General features: G+C 40.2%; 1 protein-coding gene across 3 annotated transcripts; it reads left to right on the top strand.

Moving 5' to 3' along the window:
• Nucleotides 1-961: 961 nt before the first annotated feature.
• On the top strand, nucleotides 962-16,342 carry LOC127976275 (vam6/Vps39-like protein). Of its 3 annotated transcripts, none has more exons than XM_052580580.1 (24): nucleotides 962-1,541; nucleotides 2,185-2,250; nucleotides 2,336-2,400; nucleotides 2,714-2,756; nucleotides 3,493-3,587; nucleotides 3,670-3,768; nucleotides 3,851-3,943; nucleotides 4,228-4,411; nucleotides 5,484-5,604; nucleotides 5,777-5,897; nucleotides 5,988-6,117; nucleotides 7,530-7,672; nucleotides 7,759-7,899; nucleotides 8,025-8,166; nucleotides 8,812-8,898; nucleotides 9,335-9,408; nucleotides 9,504-9,720; nucleotides 10,026-10,154; nucleotides 10,249-10,351; nucleotides 11,306-11,351; nucleotides 11,677-11,826; nucleotides 12,174-12,308; nucleotides 12,525-12,616; nucleotides 13,961-15,224. In XM_052580580.1, exons 1-24 carry the CDS (start codon nucleotides 1,469-1,471, stop codon nucleotides 14,037-14,039), a joined length of 2,628 nt encoding a protein of 875 aa, XP_052436540.1. In that variant the 5' UTR covers nucleotides 962-1,468; the 3' UTR covers nucleotides 14,040-15,224. The 3 variants fall into 3 exon arrangements, with proteins under 3 accessions (XP_052436540.1, XP_052436541.1, XP_052436542.1); XM_052580581.1 differs by having other exon boundaries at nucleotides 963-1,541; nucleotides 3,673-3,768; XM_052580582.1 differs by lacking the exons at nucleotides 11,306-11,351; nucleotides 11,677-11,826; nucleotides 12,174-12,308; nucleotides 12,525-12,616; nucleotides 13,961-15,224 and adding an exon at nucleotides 16,154-16,342 and having other exon boundaries at nucleotides 963-1,541.
• The last annotated feature ends 201 nt before the right edge of the window (nucleotides 16,343-16,543 follow it).

Genomic DNA, 16,543 nt, shown 5'->3' with positions numbered 1-16,543 from the left:
AGTATAAAAGTTTTTATTAAACTAAAACACAAACACATACCAGTCTAAACAAACAGAACACACTCACACATGCACAGGTTAGCTGGAAGGTGAAAGGAAGAACCTCCTCTCAACAGAAATCAGGACAGAAGTGGTCAAAAGTGTACGGAAGGCGTGAATGGGAATGTGTGCATTTAAGAATGTAAAATGGGAAATAGCAATACATTTATAAGAAATTTAAAGTGAGAAGGTTCTAGTTTCAACTAGTAACAAAAAAAAAAAAAAAAAAAAAAAAAAAAAAAAAACATAAATAGACTTAAGTAATAATTCCTTACATTTATATAGCTTTACATAGACAGGGGGTATCTCCTCATCCACCACCTGTGTACAGCATCCACCTGGATGATGCGACGGCACCCATAGTGCGCCAGAACGCCCACCACACACCAGCTTACTTATATGGCTGCCAGCCTTTTTATTTTACAAAATTGGAAAAGTCAATCCAGAATACTTAAGACTTAAATACATGATTAATTGTTTCTTCAGACTGAAGACAAAAGGAGCAATTGGGGTAAATACTATTATTAAATTTAGCAAGTTTCTAATTTACCCTGTAGCAATTATTTATAATTTTAATATAGATTTCAACAAATTTAATAGATAAAAAAGAAATTGCCTATAATCTTCCCATTCTATATCACTAAAAAGGTTATGTTATTACAAAAACTCACACAGGCAGCATTTATAGGAAAATGAGATCAATTAATAATTGTACGAACGTCTTTGTTTGACATGGTATTATCGAAAAGACTTGGGTCAACAAATAAGTTAGTGTTACCAAAAATATGAGAGTCTAAAGAACATTTAGGGCCAGACTTTACTAACGGTAGCCTTCAGTGTAACGGATTTATGTGTGGAATGTCAGTCATCTGCGGGGTCACGTGTGCGCTTTTAATGGAACTCTTGTGAGTTCTCGCAGTCACGTGCTCGTCACGGCTCCAGGAAGTTCCCGCAGCACACACACTCACACACAGCTAGCTGTCAAACACTGAATCTTGGCGGATATCAGCTCAAAACAACGGACAGCAAAACCCGAAAATGAACTACAGCATCGCGCAGGACAATGGGATGAAACACATTTGGAATCTGAGCACCGAGGATCTGTGTTTTAGCAAGATTAACGGGAAAAATATGAAAGCTACACACTAGCCAACAACACAGCAAAACACAAGTTTCAGCGTTTCCTCATTTATTTTTGGACTCTTGAAGGATGGAGTGGGACAATTCTGGGACATTTGACGAGAGTCGAGCTGCTTAACAAAGACGTTAACGATCTTTATAACCGTTGCGTTGTTGTGGGTTTGTTTTATTCTGTTTGTTTACAGTTGCTCTGTTAACTTCCAGCAGATTGCACAGTGGTTTTAAATCCTATCGTAGCATTTTTGGGTGATTTGTTTACGTGTGTTTGGTGGTACACAAGAGCTCCAGTATGCATGACGCATACGAACCAGTCCCTATCCTGGAGAAGTTACCCCTCCAGATCGACTGTGTGGCGGCCTGGGGTGAGTCCTGCTCCCTTCCCTTCAGCTCCATCAACACTTTAACACTCATCTGCACCATTCGATGATAATGACTGTATCTCAGAACCCAGTGAGCTGCAAACCTACGGTAGAATTCTCGGAGTTCTTATGGTTGTTCGAATTACCAACATTCTTTTCTCTTTGGCTGTGTGTCAAAAAAAAAAGAGAAGCTGGTCACCTGACTTGGAAACAGGCCTGTGATGTCCAAAACAACAGACAGATCAGCAGGTTTTGAGTCATAGCTGGAGAAAAGACGACAGATATTTGATTAATTAGGCAGCTTATAAGGTGTTGAACGTGTAGTATTATTGTACATGTTTAGAGTTTCATCAAGCAAGTGTACGGGAAGTGAAAGCTCAGTAAAGCACAGTTAAACCAAGTATTAATTCCACATCTGTGAGGTTATGAGGTTGGTCTGTACAGGTACATATTGAGGGTGTGTGGTTATTAGAGCCGTCTAAATGTCTCAATTCCTCTCCAGCTGTCCAGTGGAGTAAAAGTGAAACCTTGAGCAATCTTTGCATGACTTTTAAATGTGCTAAACCTGACCCTCTTAATGTTGTTTGTGCTACAGAACTAGTGCCATCAACTCATTTTTACACGTGTGTCATTGATGTGTTTGCAGATGATTGGCTCCTTGTGGGGACCAAACCAGGCCATCTCCTTCTGTACGGGATCAAGAAAGATGCAGGTGCACTGTTTGTGTTCGCACCTGTGCTTATAACCTCACTCATTTGTCTTTTAATGATAATATTAATAATGTAATTTAATCACAGGTACAAACAGGTTTGAAGTTACATTAGAGAAATCCAATAAGAACTTCTCAAAGAAGATTCAGCAGGTATGCACAGTTCACCCAAATGCTGTCATTATTTACACACCATTATGTTGTTCTGGTATGTCAACCATGAATAAGTCCCACACAGAGCTATCACATGATTTCAAAAGACTATGGAGTTCTTTGGTCCTTTATTGAGTTTAAAACTAATTTTTTTTAACAAACTAGTGTGAAGGTTCTTCAAAAATATTATTGCAATTATTATTATTTATTTATTAACATGGAAGAATGACAGCATACGTCATGAGGGTGGAGTAATAATGACTGTGCTGAACTATCTTTCTGCTCTAATATTTGTTTCTCTGTTTCCTCTCAGCTTTTTGTGGTGTCACAGTACAAGATTTTGATTAGTCTGTTGGGTAAGTATCTTTTCCAGATTTGTATGGTCAGTGACTCCATCAGTTTACATGTGCACCAATAATGTGATTATTTCCAATGATGAAAAGGAATGAATCACAGTGAAATGTTTGATTATTCACCAAGAAGCGTGGTTATTTTTACATCCATTCTTCACACACCCCAATGCACAGCACAAGTGATGAACTCACACGCAGTAAGTGTGTTACTGGCCATCTAATGCAAAACACATTTGTTAAGGTGCGTTGATGGACATGTGAAAGCAGTGCTCCTTGGTTCGTCTGTACTGACAATCACATTATTTTCTGGATGAAGATTGAGCAGAGACTGGTGGCAGCATGTTAGAGTTTAGCAGTTTGTGGAGGGAAACTTCATTCAAGCACAAACACATGCACACTTTAGTCAGAGTGGTTTATATGTGATTAGATGTGTTTACATGCCTGGCCATTACCATTCAAATTGGCATATGCCGCATAATTAACTCCTATTATGAGCTCAAATGCATGAATTTGAACATGAATTTTGTTGGGTTTGCATGTGGTAATTGTTAATCACAATATTGTAATATAATCATATTATGAGGATGCATGTAAAAGAAGTCCCTGTCATATGAGGTGTCATATCGCTTCGTTTGAGGAACTTGTGTCCGAGATCAGACTGATGTGGTGTAAGTGTAGAGCATCTTAAGGAACTGTGTAGTTTCAGTCTCCCCAGCATCAATGGCTTCTTTTGTTTCAGAGAATAACATCCATGTTCACGACCTGCTCACGTTCCAGCAGATAACGGTGCTGTCCAAAGCCAGAGGAGCCACACTGTTTGCCTGTGACCTGCAGGTAGGTGAAACAATCACATTCATTAATGCTTTGACCCAGCGATCACATCTGATTTCTTATTCCTCTCTCTCTCTTTCTTCAGCAGTCCAGCTCAGGCGAGGCCAAACTGCGCATGTGTGTCGCAGTCAAGAGGAAAATCCAGCTGTATTACTGGAAGGACAGAGATTTCCATGAACTACAGGTCTTGAGCTTGGAAACACAGAAATGAAATATTGCTGGGAAACCATAATGTTAGCCTAAATCATGTTCGGTCACGATTGCAGGGAGATTTCACCGCTCCAGACGTTCCCAAGTCCATGGCGTGGTGTGAGAACTCCATATGTGTGGGATTCAAGCGAGACTACTATCTGATCCGGGTAAGGCAGAGAAATGTCGTTCTGCTTGTGGATGTGTAGTTGCCAGTTTTGTCAGAAGAATGTCTGTGTCAGCCAGCAATAGGGCAAGTGAGACCATAAAGCATTCTGTTAATGGAAGCTTGCAGCGCTGTAGGTTTATTAACAGTATATATCAGGTGGATGGCATTGCCATCTGAGGCTGAGACCATATTTTCTCTCAAATCCTGCTGCTAGCTGCATCACAATATGGATTTTTATACACGTATGTTTTTTGGGGGGATCAATCGTGTGACTTTTCTCTTCAGATGGACGGACGTGGCTCAGTCAAAGAACTGTTCCCCACAGGGAAACAGCTGGAACCGCTGGTGGCCCCGCTGGCTGATGGGAAGGTGGCAGTGGGTCAGGATGACCTCACGGTTGTCTTGAACGAAGAAGGCGTCTGCACTCAGAAATGTGCCCTAAACTGGACAGACATTCCTGTTGCAATGGGTATGTGTGATGTCAGTCTTGACAAGCAGGTTTGTCAGGTACTCATTAGCATCTCACCAAACACGTCTGATCACGGGTTCAGTGTGAGGTGTCCAGTTACCATCTTCAAAACAAACATGGCTGGTTTTAGTTTGGAATTCACATTTGTGACCATGCACCACAAAAACAGTCATAAGGGTCAATTTTTTTAACAAAATTTAGATGTATATACTATATCAAAGCTGAATTAATGATATTTTCATTGATGTATGGTTTACTGGTATCTGACAATATTTGTCTGAAATACAACTATAAGAGAATCTGGAATCTGAGAGTGCAAAAAATATCGAAATATTGAGAAAATCTCATTTAAAGTTGTCCAAATGAATTCTTAGCAATGCATATTACTCATCAAAAATTACATTTTGATATGTTTACAGTAGGAAATTTACAAAATATCTTTACTTAATATCCTAATGATTTTTGACACAAAAGAAAAATCTATAATTTTGACCCGTGCAGTTTTTGTTTTTTGCTATTGCTACAAATATACCCCAGAGACTTGAGACTACTTTTGTGCTCCAGGGTCACACATGTGTTATAATAAATTAATTAACTTTTTTTCGGAAACCTAATCAAATAATCAAAAAATAAATAAATACAAATTCTAAATCTCATCTCGGTCGTACATCTACAAGCTTACGGCACATAGCCCCGCAAAAACAAATTGATAACACACCTAACATAATGGTATATCTTTCACCTGATAAACTTAATAATAATAATTGCAAAAATCCACAAATAATTGAACGTCATAATTTTTTTATAACTAAAAGGAAAATATTTGGTTTTAAATTTGGTTTTGGCATCTGTGCCTCAGCACTCCTCAGACCTTACGAACACCCAACATGAACAATCCTCAAATCCTCTGCTCTTTGCATGGCTGCTTTTTACATGTTTTCTCTCGTTTATTGAACTTTCAGCTTGCAATTTAGAGAGTACGGTACTGTCTAACACATTTGACCATTCTTAAATCCATTCGACTGATTTATCAAGTCATGTCTGAGTCTGTGTCCACACGTCTGTTGATCAGAGCACCAGCCGCCGTACATCATCGCAGTGCTGCCCCGCTATGTGGAGATCCGCACCCTTGAGCCCAGACTGCTGGTGCAGAGCATAGAGCTGCAGAGACCGCGCTTCATCACCTCCGCCGGGTGAGACCTAGGACACGTGTCTTCTGTCATTTGTTTAAAACTAGTAATGCCCTGTTGGTGGGTGAATCTGTTTATTGCATGGGTTAGTCAGTCAGCTTAGCAGAAAAGTCTGAATCCGTTTCCAGATGCATCCTATTTGAGATGTTCTTTCTTTCCCTCTGTAATTCCACAGATCAAATGTGGTGTACGTCGCCAGCAATCACTTTGTTTGGCGTCTGGTGCCCATCTCTATAGCCAGCCAGATACGTCAGCTGCTGCAGGACAAACAGTTTGAGCTGGCGCTTCAGCTAGCGGTGGGACACTTTTTCACATCTCCTAAATACTAGACTCAGAGTACACAGAGTTATCACATGCCGAGCGTGCTTTTGTCTTGCTTTCCTCAGAAAATGAAGGATGATTCAGATGCAGACAAGAGACAACAGATCCATCACATTCAGAACCTGTTCGCCTTTAACTTGTTCTGTCAGAAACGCTTCGACGACTCCATGCAGGTGTTTTCTAAGTTAGGCACAGGTGAGTTCATACAGCTGCGATGATACTCATACAAGTACAGAAAGACATGTCCGGTGTGTGATGCATTGCACTAAAAAGATATTTAATTACATACAAATAAAGACAGAAATTTATGTATTTGAAATGCATATAAAATACAACGTTTGGATTACACAGCTTTAAAATAAAATGGAAGATTTCCTTTAAAAAAATTTTTTAACAGCAATAAAATCCCATTTTTTTTCAATATCATGCATTTAAATTGTTTTAGGTATTGCTTGTTCCACAGCTAGCTGTATTTTAAACATACGCATGCTATTTAACTAAATTAATTCTAAGCAGTTTGAATAAAATATGATTAAATAAAATCAAATAGATTTATATAGCTGATTATTATAGAGTGCAAAAATCTTACCTTTTTCTTTATGTATGATTGATAAATATGCATCACAAGTTTGTTAGTATTGTTTCATGTTAAATCTGTGCAAATGGAAAGGATGTGCGATTAAAACACTTTAATCTTAAATTAACACCTTTTTGAGGTGAATAACTTGCCAAATATGTTATTGATTTGAATTGTAATTTTTAAAAGTATTTAAGAGCTACTCTCTGGTGGGCAACCGACTGGTTTAAATCAATGCCAGCCAATCAGACTGGACTTATGGAAAGGTCTTCTCATCATTGTGTGCGCTGTAGAACAGATGGTCTGTGCTCTTGTTGTCCGGGGCCGAGTTACTTGATGTAGTCCACTAGAGACTGCCATTGGACCAGGAAACAAAGATCCACAAAGATTCTGCAGTGATGACGTATTTTTGTAGTCCGACCCTGGGTCCTTCAACAAAACCCCTATAGGATTTATTTTGTATTGGCTTCTAAAATGAGTTTGTGTCGTGAGCAATAAAAAAAACGTGATCGTATTCACAAATGAACAACTTTTGTGGATTTTGAAGTCTAAATGCTATCTCCTGTAAATGCTAGTGTTCTTGTAGCTCAAGTGGTAGAGCACTGCGTTATAAAGTGCAAAGTTGTGGGTTCGATTCCCCGGGAACACATGATAGGTAAAATATATGGATAAAAGCGTCTGCTAATTGCATAAATTGAATTTAATCTCCAAAAGTAAAAAGCTAAAGAGTTCTGCACACAAACTACACCATGGTCACATGACTAAAGCATCACCAAGCTTTCAAACTTTATTAAAATAAAAAAACCATCTTCACTCTGTAAACACAATGAGACTGAAAGTGACTAGTAAGGAGATGGGTATAGTCCCATTCAGACACTTGCTAACACACTCTTTTTTTTTCAAGTAAAAGGTTTAAAAATCACAAGTTGGTCATACTAATATATTTTATTTGGTCGAGCAATCTGAAAGTATCCTGAGCTTGTTCAACACAAACTCCACTGACTTCAGGATTTGCTCTTGTCTCATATAGATCCCACTCATGTCATTGGCCTGTATCCAGACCTGCTCCCCTCTGACTACCGGAAACAGCTGCACTACCCCAACCCTCTGCCCACGCTGTCTGGAGCCGAGCTGGAGAAAGCCCACCTGGCCCTCATCGACTACCTGGCACAGGTACTCACCGCTCATCAGTTTCACACCGAGCGTTTTTAACTTCTTTCTTCATCTTGTTACGATTGTCTCTGCGTTTCATGTGATAGAAACGCAGTCATCTGGTGAAGCAGCTGAACGACACGGACCCCTTCGCCACCTCTCCTCTCGTGGAGGGGACCCCCACCATCAAGAACCGCAAGAAGCTCCTTCAGATCATCGACACCACGCTGCTCAAGTGTTACCTCCACGTAAGGCCTGCAGATCCTTCTCAAAGTGCAGACAGAAAAGGAGCCTCGATTGACTAAACTATTGTTGAATCAAACTGATATTGAAAATACAGTATATCACTATAACCAGTTTTTTTAATCCACAGACCAATGTAGCTTTAGTGTCGCCTCTCCTGCGTCTGGAGAACAACCACTGTCACATAGAGGAGAGCGAGTATGTGCTGAAGAAAGCCCACAAATACAGCGAACTCATCATCCTCTATGAGAAAAAAGGCCTTCATCGGAAAGGTGTGCTCCGTGCATCTAGATTGTCATATGACTGTTTGTGTGTCCTCCTGTAGTCTCCGTTAGGAGTGTAATCTCTGTGTGTGTCCTCAAGCATCTGAATATGATTTGGGGGGCTCTGATCAGCTCGTGTTTACAGAGATGCTCTAATCAAGTCCTGAGCTGTTTTGCTGAGGTCGTGCCTCACAGAAGAGATGATGAGGAACAGGCCGTGTGGATCCACACTTATTTATATACACATCACTTTCACGAATACGCTCAGATTCATGTTTGCATGCTAGCACTGACAGTTGTTTTCTATTGGTTTATTAGTAACGATATTTCTGTCGTTGAGCGGTTAAAGTTTCAGTTACAAATCCAGTTTTTAACATGCATTTGAAAAGCTTATGAACGCTTTTGTTTTTAGTATAACCACCAGTTTAATTGAGGAAGTCTGTACAAACGGACTGATTTGTTCCCACATCAGATGCTGTATTGCACTGTATGTTCTGTAATAGAGCGGATATGTTAACTATTCATTGTCAGAATGTGATTTTACATCACCAGTCTTTCACACAGCTCAGAGCTCATCTAAAAATGCGTAAACATTTAGCCTTGTGTCATCTCCCTCATTCAGTCCAGTAGACTTACAGGAGTGTGATTGTCCAGCTCTGCAGGTTCTGCTGGATCAGTCCACCAAAGCCAACTCTCCTCTGAAGGGGCATGAGAGGACCGTTCAGTATCTTCAGAGACTGGGTGAGATGACCACACGCATGTCCTGCACGTATAGTCTAAGTGGTTAACTGCTGTATGTGAGCACATTGAAGCTTAGTATTTGTTTGAGCTGCAACATTTCAGCAGATATTTGGAGATTCCCACCTAGAGCTGCTTGATTATACCAAATAAAAGCAAAATCGCGATATGGCTTAGTGCAGATATTAAACAGCTGTTTTAGTGAAGCGTGGCACTGTGTTCATTTACACAAGAGCAGATCTTTATGTGCTGCTCCACATGAGCTCATCGCATTGAAGGGAACTGGTCACATATAGAAATCAAGACTTTAATATAGTGATTTCACTTTTGTAATGTAAAATATAATGTAAATTCCAGTAAGAGTGCAGCACTCTCATGTCCATTTAACACTCTTGAACGTTAAAACCCATTTATATAATCCAGATCTGTTTCTGTTCAGGTGTGGAGAACCTGGGCATCATATTCGAGTTCTCGCCGTGGGTTCTGAAGATTTGTTCAGAAGATGGACTGAAGGCGAGATCAACGTGATCTGCTTGTATTTAAATCAACTCTGGTCATTGTGAAAAGCTTGATTTTTGTATTGATTTTTATTTTTCTTCTTCCTCCAGATCTTCACTGAGGACCTGACGGAGGTGGAGACTCTGCCCAGGGACAAGGTGCTGAACTTCCTGAAGGAGGGCTTCAAGGAGCTGGCCGTCCCGTACCTGGAGCACATCATTCACCTGTGGGACGAGACCGGGCCTGAGTTCCACAATGTTCTGATCCAGCTCTATCTGGAGAAGGTGCAGGGCCTCATGAAGGTGTACCTCAACACCCTTCCTGAAGGTCAGACGCGCAGCGAGCAACAGAAGTAGATTCAGTCTGTCTGCAGCAGCAAAACTAAAGAATGTTTTCTGAGAGTCTGTGGTACTTCACTAGCAGTGCTCTTCACTAGTACTATACATACTGAATAAACCCTTCATTAGCAGCACGATTGTTCTTTCCGATGGAAATGATGACACAACAACATGACAAGAGTTATAATTTGTGTAAAAATTGGTAGCTGTGGGTGTGCGCTAGACAGGGTCTAAACCGAAGACTTCCCGTCACGATGAATTGAAGGCCAAGCGCGCGGTGTTGTCTGTGTCCAGGTGTTCCAGCTGTGGCGGCAGGAAAGGAGGCGGGAGAGCTGGGAGAGTACAGGAACAAGCTTCTGGCGTTTCTGGAAGTGTCCAGCTGCTACGAGCCAGAGGCACTCATCAGTGATTTCCCGTTTGACGGTGAGTGTACAGGTCAGGGCCACACACGAGGAGATCTAGAGATCAGACTGGATGACGAATGCTGTTCCTGTGCTGCCTCCTCTGGGTCTCTCAGGTCTGTTGGAGGAGAGGGCTCTTCTTCTGGGTCGGATGGGCAAACATGAGCAGGCTCTCTTCATCTACGTTCACATTCTCAAAGACACACGTATGGCTGAAGAGTGAGTACCGCTCTGCACAGACCCCTAGCCCTCTTCTGCGTCACAGAGACAACAAGAAATCAAAGAGAACCCTGTTGGAAGAGTTACTTCACCCAGGAATAAAAATATGCCTGTTTTACTCGCCCTCAAAGCATCTAAGCTGTATATGACTTTCTTTTATCAGACAAATTCAGTCTGAGTTGTATAAAAAATAATTCCAAGCGTTATCACTGCAGTGGGTGGGTGTTTCAGACGTTTGAAAAAAGTGCACACATCCATAATAAAATGAATAAAGGGGATGAATAAAGGCCTCCTGTAGCGAATCAATGCGTTTTTGTTAGAAAAATAGCTATATTTCAAATGTAATAAACACTTCTCTCTTACTTCATCTAACTGTGGTACATATTTTATCATGGATGTGTGCGCTGTATTTGACGTCTTGAGGACTGTTGAACAGAAACACTCACCCACTGCGATGATAACACTTGGAGTAGCCAGGACTGTTTCTAATATAACTCAGAGTGGATTCGTCTGAAAGAAGAAAGATATATACACCTAGGATGAGCAAATCACAGGCCAACTATCATTTTTGGGTGAACTAACCCTTTATCACACACTCCTGTCCTTATTCATCAGTGCACATTATTCAAAAAGAAACAAATCTAATCTACTATAAAAGCGGTTCCTCCTAGTCTTCAGCATGGTGTGTGTTAACCAAGCTTTTAACTTAACATCGGCCTCCATGTTTCTGTCTAAAAGCTTCTTCAGAAGTCCTCCACTGCAAACTCTCGTTCAAGTCTGACTCCATTCGGTGTGAAACACCTGTCTTATGATTTGGGGTTTTTGTTTCACCTACCAATTCCCCCCCAAATAAGTTTCTTTATCTTGTTGAATATTTCCTGTTGACAGTATAGTGAAAGGGAAGCTGGCTGTAAACGGTGTTCAGACTGTGTTCTGTGTTCTGGTCTTCCTCAGGTACTGCCACAGTCATTACGATCCATCAGCAAACGGCAAAAAAGACGTGAGTGCGCGCTCATTCGAGTGGTTTTCACTCTCACATTGCAGCTGTTGTACAGTCTGGCTTGTACTGTATCTTTTATATTGCAACAGTCCCGCAAGGATTTAGTGAATCCTTACAGAATAATAGCTTGCATTTCAGTGCAGTATATACAGTATTTATTGACACTGATTATATGCTTTTCATTTTAAACGTTTTAAATTATGATTTCACCTTCTACAAATTTTAACCTGCAGGCTGAGGGGGTGTAAAAACAGTGAGTGAATGTGTGCAGCTGGTGAACCCGTCCAGTGTAATGTGTAATGAGCTGCCGTGTGTCTGTCTGTAGGTCTATCTGTCCCTGCTGCGCATGTATCTGTCTCCTCCAGACGTGCACTTCCTCGGGCCCATTAAGATGGAGCTATGTGAGCCACAGCCGAACCTCCAGGCGGCCCTGAGAGTCCTTCAGCTGCACCACAGCAAACTCAACACCCCCAAAGTGAGCCTCCACCAAACACTAGCAGTACCATAGGCCTTCAAACACCCAGAGCATCATAGCATCCGCATATCAAATCTCTGAAATACACCCAGAACACTCAAGCATCACAACAACATCTGCATGTTCTCGCCAAACCATGATAGTTTCCTTTCCTCAGCTGACTGAGAGTGACATACTGAAGAGCTGCGTGTTGTACGCTGTTCATGTTCCTGTTGAATTTAGTTCCTCTTTCCTCTGAACTGTTGAAGTTCCTTTTTTTTTAAGGATGTCAAACAAGCTGAAGCCATCTGACAGTCAGGTCCATGACAGGCCGTCTCACGCCATTTCTCTCTGTCTCTTTCTCTCAGGCCATAAACCTGCTGCCAGCGAACACACAGATCCGAGAGATCCAGGTGTTTCTGGAGAGTGTGCTGGAGGAGAGGGCTGGGAGGAAGCGCTTCGACCAGGTCCTGAAGAGCCTCCTACAGGCCGAGTTCCTGCGTGTATGTTCACTCGCTTTAAAAGCTGTAGTCAGTGTTTTCAAGATACTGGTGACTGCTTCATTATGTCAGATTACATAAGAACTTGAAAAATCACTAGATGTTGTTTCTAGATGCAGTACTTCAAAACTGCTAAGCTGTTAAATGTTGAATAAGAAACATCACTAATTTGAGCGAATAGCCCATCTGTAACGCTTGAGTGTGTTTGGTCCGTGTCAGGTGCAGGAGGAGCGTATCTTCCACCAGCAGGTGAAGTGTGTCATCACAGACGAGAAAACCTGCAGGGTGTGCAAGAAGAAGATCGGAAACAGGTGCGCTTCATGCTAGGATCTCACTTTACTGCAGTAAAGCATTCGCCTGTACACACCATGCACAAGTCAAGCACTTGGTTTTCTGAAATGTAAAAGTGCGTACTTTAGTGAGTAGCGAAAGACATTAGACCACCATACAAACATTATAGTAGCATTCATATATTGCTTTAGAATATAATTCACAGCATGTTTAAGATTATAAAAAAGCTACTTATATTCTAGAAAATACGGCACCATCGATTAGCAAGCAAGATTTAGTTTTTGGGCTGTACTAGAATAGGTTTCAATGCTTAATTGTTACAAAAAAAGCATTATTTTTCATAAATGTTACATTAGTGCAGCACCTCTCTCCCCAGTCCGTCTCAAACGCCTGTTTACTTCCTGTTTCAGTGAAGCCCTTCCTTCTGAAACACTAAACTTCTACGAGGTGTGTAGGTGTAGGTTCAGGAATTTCACTTTTAATGGCAATGGATAGGTTCTTTTCATTGCCATTAAAGTGAAATAACTGAACATAAACATAGCAGGTTGAGAAAAATGCTCATTTTAGAAGAACATTTCAAATAGCAACAGCCAACATTACAGCATATGGGTCCAAACTATAAATGTTTCTTTTATGCCATGAATCATTAAAGTTCATGTTCCATAGAGACCGTATTTTGTCAATTTCGGACCATAAGTAATGTATATCAAAACTTCATTTTTGATTAGTAATGTGCATTGCTAAGAACTTAATTTGGACGACTTTAAAGATGATTTTCTCAATATTTAGATTTCTTTCACCCTCAGATTCCAGATTTTCAAATAGTTGCATCTCAGACAAATAACAAATCACACATCAATGGAAACTTATTTATTCAGCTTACAGATGATGCATAAATCTCAATTTAAAAAATTTACAAAAATGTCAGGGTCACAAATATTAAATAACGAGTCTGTAAGACCCATCCAAAACCAAGCCACCATACAAGCATCATCTGTTTATACATCATCTGAATAAATAATGTTTTCATTGATGTATGGTTTGTTATGATCAGACAATATCTGGCCGAGATCCAACTATTTAAAAATCTGGAATCTGAGGGTGCAGAAAAAAATGGTCAAAATGAAGTTCTTAGCAATGCATATTACTAAATAAAAATGACATTTTGATATATTTACAGTACAAAATATCTTCATAGAACATGATCTTTACTAAATATCCTAATAATTTTTTTCTTAAAAACAAAAATCTATTATTTTGAGGTATATAATGTATTGTTGGCTATTGCTACTAATATACCGACTAATATAAAGACTGCTTTTGTGCTGCAGGGTCACATTTTATTTCTGTGTCTTTTTGTCCAGTGCCTTTGCCAGGTATCCTAACGGCGTGGTGGTTCACTACTTCTGCTGTAAAGATCGCGGCGTGTGTCCAGAGGAGTAGTGATCCTGCAGACGGGAGACGCCAAACACACGAGCACAGAGAGCTCAAACATGAACACACAGACAGCACACGCCACTCTCTCTCTCTCTCTCTCTCACTCCTTCCAGTGGATGGCAAAGCCCACACGTCTGTCTGAAGAAATTAATCAACTTCCAAAGTAAAAAAAGAGACTAAATTCAGATTTATTAAGTGTGTTACTTTGAAAGCTTCATCTAAATACACAACACAGACCACAGAAGCGCTTATTTCCTCACTTCCCACCTTTTCTTCTTCGTGTACAGTGTACCTTTTCATTCATCATGACGCTTTGTCCAGTGCCTTCAGTGGAGAGCAAAGGCCTGTGTTTGTGTGCCCCTTCAGGTGCTCAGGACTGTTAGCTTGAGATGAAATCAGACTCCAGATAAAACACACACAGCGCAGGAGAAACAGCTGGATCAGTTACACTCAGATACTGCTGACACCCATTTCCACAACTTATATACTCCCATTTAATCACGAGATATATACTGTGATTACCGAATATAGACAAATACTGTATCTTTTAGCAATACGGTCATTTACCAAATGCATTTACCAGTGTAATACTGTAATTTTACCACAAAGTTGCGATGTGGTATATTACTATATTATTAAAAATACAGTATTTTTCTGTTTTCTGAAATAATTCAGTTACGGTAACTGGCTTGCCAGTATTTTACTGTTTTTCTGCTGTGGGCTGTCAGAGTGAAGGACGAATGCTTCCTCTAGTTCCTAAGATGACTTGTTTACGGCTAGACGTCTGTATGTGTGTGTGTTTTAATGAAGGCATTGTGTAATGCTTCGAGTGGTTTGGGTTGTAGGAGGTTTTGGAGACTCTACAATCACTGTAGCATGCCACTTTTTCTCTTCTGCTTTCTTGAGTGGCTTTAATTTATTATTAACACGCTGTCTTTACTGTCAGGAATGTTTCACCTATGTGTGCAGTCGTGCCGTTCAGACGGACTGCAGTGTTTGTCTGGCTTTCTAACACTGTTGTCAGATGCTGGTTACCTGTAAACCATGAGCTCAACTGTTGCTCAAACAAAGGCACGGTCACTTACATCGAACCTCTGTAACAGGCCTGAAATGTGTTGCTGGATGTGATTGTACAGATTGTACATTAAATCTGAGGTGGGAGACAAATCTAATAAACCTGCATCTCTTACAGTATGTGCAGTGTGATTTGTTGAACCTGAGTAACAGATGACAGAGTATCATGAAGACCTGGATCATGAGAAGAATCACTACAAACACAGACAGATCCTGTCAAGAAACTCCTAGACTATTCACTTGTTTCTTTGATTTTATTATTATAGCAACATTATAGATCCCATTACAGTTTTTATTAATATTTAGAGGGTGGGTGTTTCAGACGTTTGAAAAAAAGTGTGCACATCCATAATAAAATTAATAAAGGGGATGAATAAAGGCCTCCTGTAGCGAATCAATGCGTTTTTGTTAGAAAAATAGCTATATTTCAAATGTAATAAACACTTCTCTCTTACTTCATCTAACTGTGGTACACATTTTATCATGGATGTGTGCGCTGTATTTGACGTCTCGAGGACTGTTGAACAGAAACACTCACCCACTGCGATGATAACACTTGGAGTAGCCAGGACTGTTTCTAATATAACTCAGAGTGGATTCGTCTGAAAGAAGAAAGATATATACACCTAGGATGAGCAAATCACAGGCCAACTATCATTTTTGGGTGAACTAACCCTTTATCACACACTCCTGTCCTTATTCATCAGTGCACATTATTCAAAAAGAAACAAATCTAATCTACTATAAAAGCGGTTCCTCCTAGTCTTCAGCATGGTGTATGTTAACCAAGCTTTTAACTTAACATCGGCCTCCATGTTTCTGTCTAAAAGCTTCTTCAGAAGTCCTCCACTGCAAACTCTCGTTCAAGTCTGACTCCATTCGGTGTGAAACACCTGTCTTATGATTTGGGGTTTTTGTTTCACCTACCAATTCCCCCCCAAATAAGTTTCTTTATCGTGTTGAATATTTCCTGTTGACAGTATAGTGAAAGGGAAGCTGGCTGTAAACGGTGTTCAGACTGTGTTCTGTGTTCTGGTCTTCCTCAGGTACTGCCACAGTCATTACGATCCATCAGCAAACGGCAAAAAAGACGTGAGTGCGCGCTCATTCGAGTGGTTTTCACTCTCACATTGCAGCTGTTGTACAGTCTGGCTTGTACTGTATCTTTTATATTGCAACAGTCCCGCAAGGATTTAGTGAATCCTTACAGAATAATAGCTTGCATTTCAGTGCAGTATATACAGTATTTATTAGCAGGTGAAGAATCAATACAAACACAGACAGATCCTGTCAAGAAACTCCTAGACTATTCACTTGTTTCTTTGATTTTATTATTATAGCAACATTATAGATCCCATTACAGTTTTTATTAATATTTAGATATTTAATAGTTTCTGTTTTCATTTTAAAATTAATGTTTTAGTATGTATGTGTGT

The sequence above is a fragment of the Carassius gibelio genome, chromosome B17, assembly GCF_023724105.1.
Source record: "Carassius gibelio isolate Cgi1373 ecotype wild population from Czech Republic chromosome B17, carGib1.2-hapl.c, whole genome shotgun sequence".
Classification (NCBI taxonomy): Eukaryota; Metazoa; Chordata; class Actinopteri; order Cypriniformes; family Cyprinidae; genus Carassius; species Carassius gibelio.
Note: the sequence above shows the minus strand (reverse complement) of the source record. Positions and strands in the feature narration are given on the sequence as shown.

Excerpts from the sequence above, each read along its gene's own strand:
- LOC127976275 (XM_052580580.1), top strand. The coding sequence starts at position 1,469 with ATGCATGACGCATACGAACCAGTCCCTATCCTGGAGAAGTTACCCCTC. Across the intron at positions 2,251-2,335 it reads CGGGATCAAGAAAGATGCAG|GTACAAACAGGTTTGAAGTT; the intron begins GTGCACTGTTTG and ends ATTTAATCACAG. Across the intron at positions 12,309-12,524 it reads TACAGGCCGAGTTCCTGCGT|GTGCAGGAGGAGCGTATCTT; the intron begins GTATGTTCACTC and ends GGTCCGTGTCAG.